The sequence below is a fragment of the Loa loa genome, assembly GCF_000183805.2.
Source record: "Loa loa unplaced genomic scaffold supercont3.3879, whole genome shotgun sequence".
NCBI classification, from domain to species: Eukaryota; Metazoa; Nematoda; class Chromadorea; order Rhabditida; family Onchocercidae; genus Loa; species Loa loa.
In genome coordinates this window covers 1-891 of record NW_018112056.1, presented here as the reverse complement: position 1 = coordinate 891, position 891 = coordinate 1, and the positions used below count along the sequence as shown (strand labels likewise).

Here is an 891-nt window from a genome sequence, read left to right as displayed (position 1 = left end):
ATATATATATATATATATATATATATATATATATATATATATATATATATATATATATATATATATATATATATATATATATATATATATATATATATAATAGATACTGTAACAGATTTCAGAATATGAACCGTACCTATGATGTCAATGTACCGTTGGTTTTGATGAATTCGTTTAATACGGATGAAGATACGAAGAAATTGTTGAGAAAGTACAAAAATGTGCAAGTCGATGTGTACTCCTTCTGTCAGTCCAAATATCCGCGAATATTAAAGGAATCACTTATGCCGATTGTCAAAAATGTTTCCGATAGTGATCATGACGAGTAAGCTGGCTTACTTACATTACTGATTTACTCCTTTGCTTCTCTACCTTTACCTTTGTGAAATCAATTATTATTTCATTTCAGTAGGCCCACCGATTTATTGAATCTCGCACATTTTCTAGGTGGTACCCGCCCGGTCATGGTAATTTCTACGAAGCATTTTATAATTCAGGACTTCTGGACAAGTTTCTTCAGGATGGGAAACAGGTCAGATATCTGACAAAGCTTTAAATATCGGTTTCGTTTTGGATTAAATAATAATTCTGTTCGATTTTAATTACTCAGGATAGTTATAATTTATTTCCACAATATCTGATGGCTTTTGTTTTAAATCATATTCATCACGTTTCCATACCAATATTGAAATTACAATTATTTGCATGAAGTTTAAGCTAGTATTCAACATTTAGATTGATTAATATTGGATTATATGGTCAAAATAAGTTTAATAAGCTGTTCATTAATTTTTAGCAATATATATATATATATATATATATATATATATATATATATATATATATATATATATATATATATATATATATATATATATATATATATATATA

The 891-nt window shown here is 25.7% G+C and overlaps 1 protein-coding gene across 1 annotated transcript; it reads left to right on the top strand.

Annotated features, from left to right (window-relative positions):
- Positions 1 to 125: 125 nt before the first annotated feature.
- Positions 126 to 532, top strand: LOAG_16072 (hypothetical protein; the record flags this gene model as incomplete). The annotated part of the gene is made up of 2 exons (XM_003151560.1): positions 126 to 325; positions 448 to 532. Coding segments are annotated over 2 exons (285 nt in total), but the record flags the coding sequence as incomplete, so codon positions are not given.
- Positions 533 to 891: the final 359 nt, after the last annotated feature.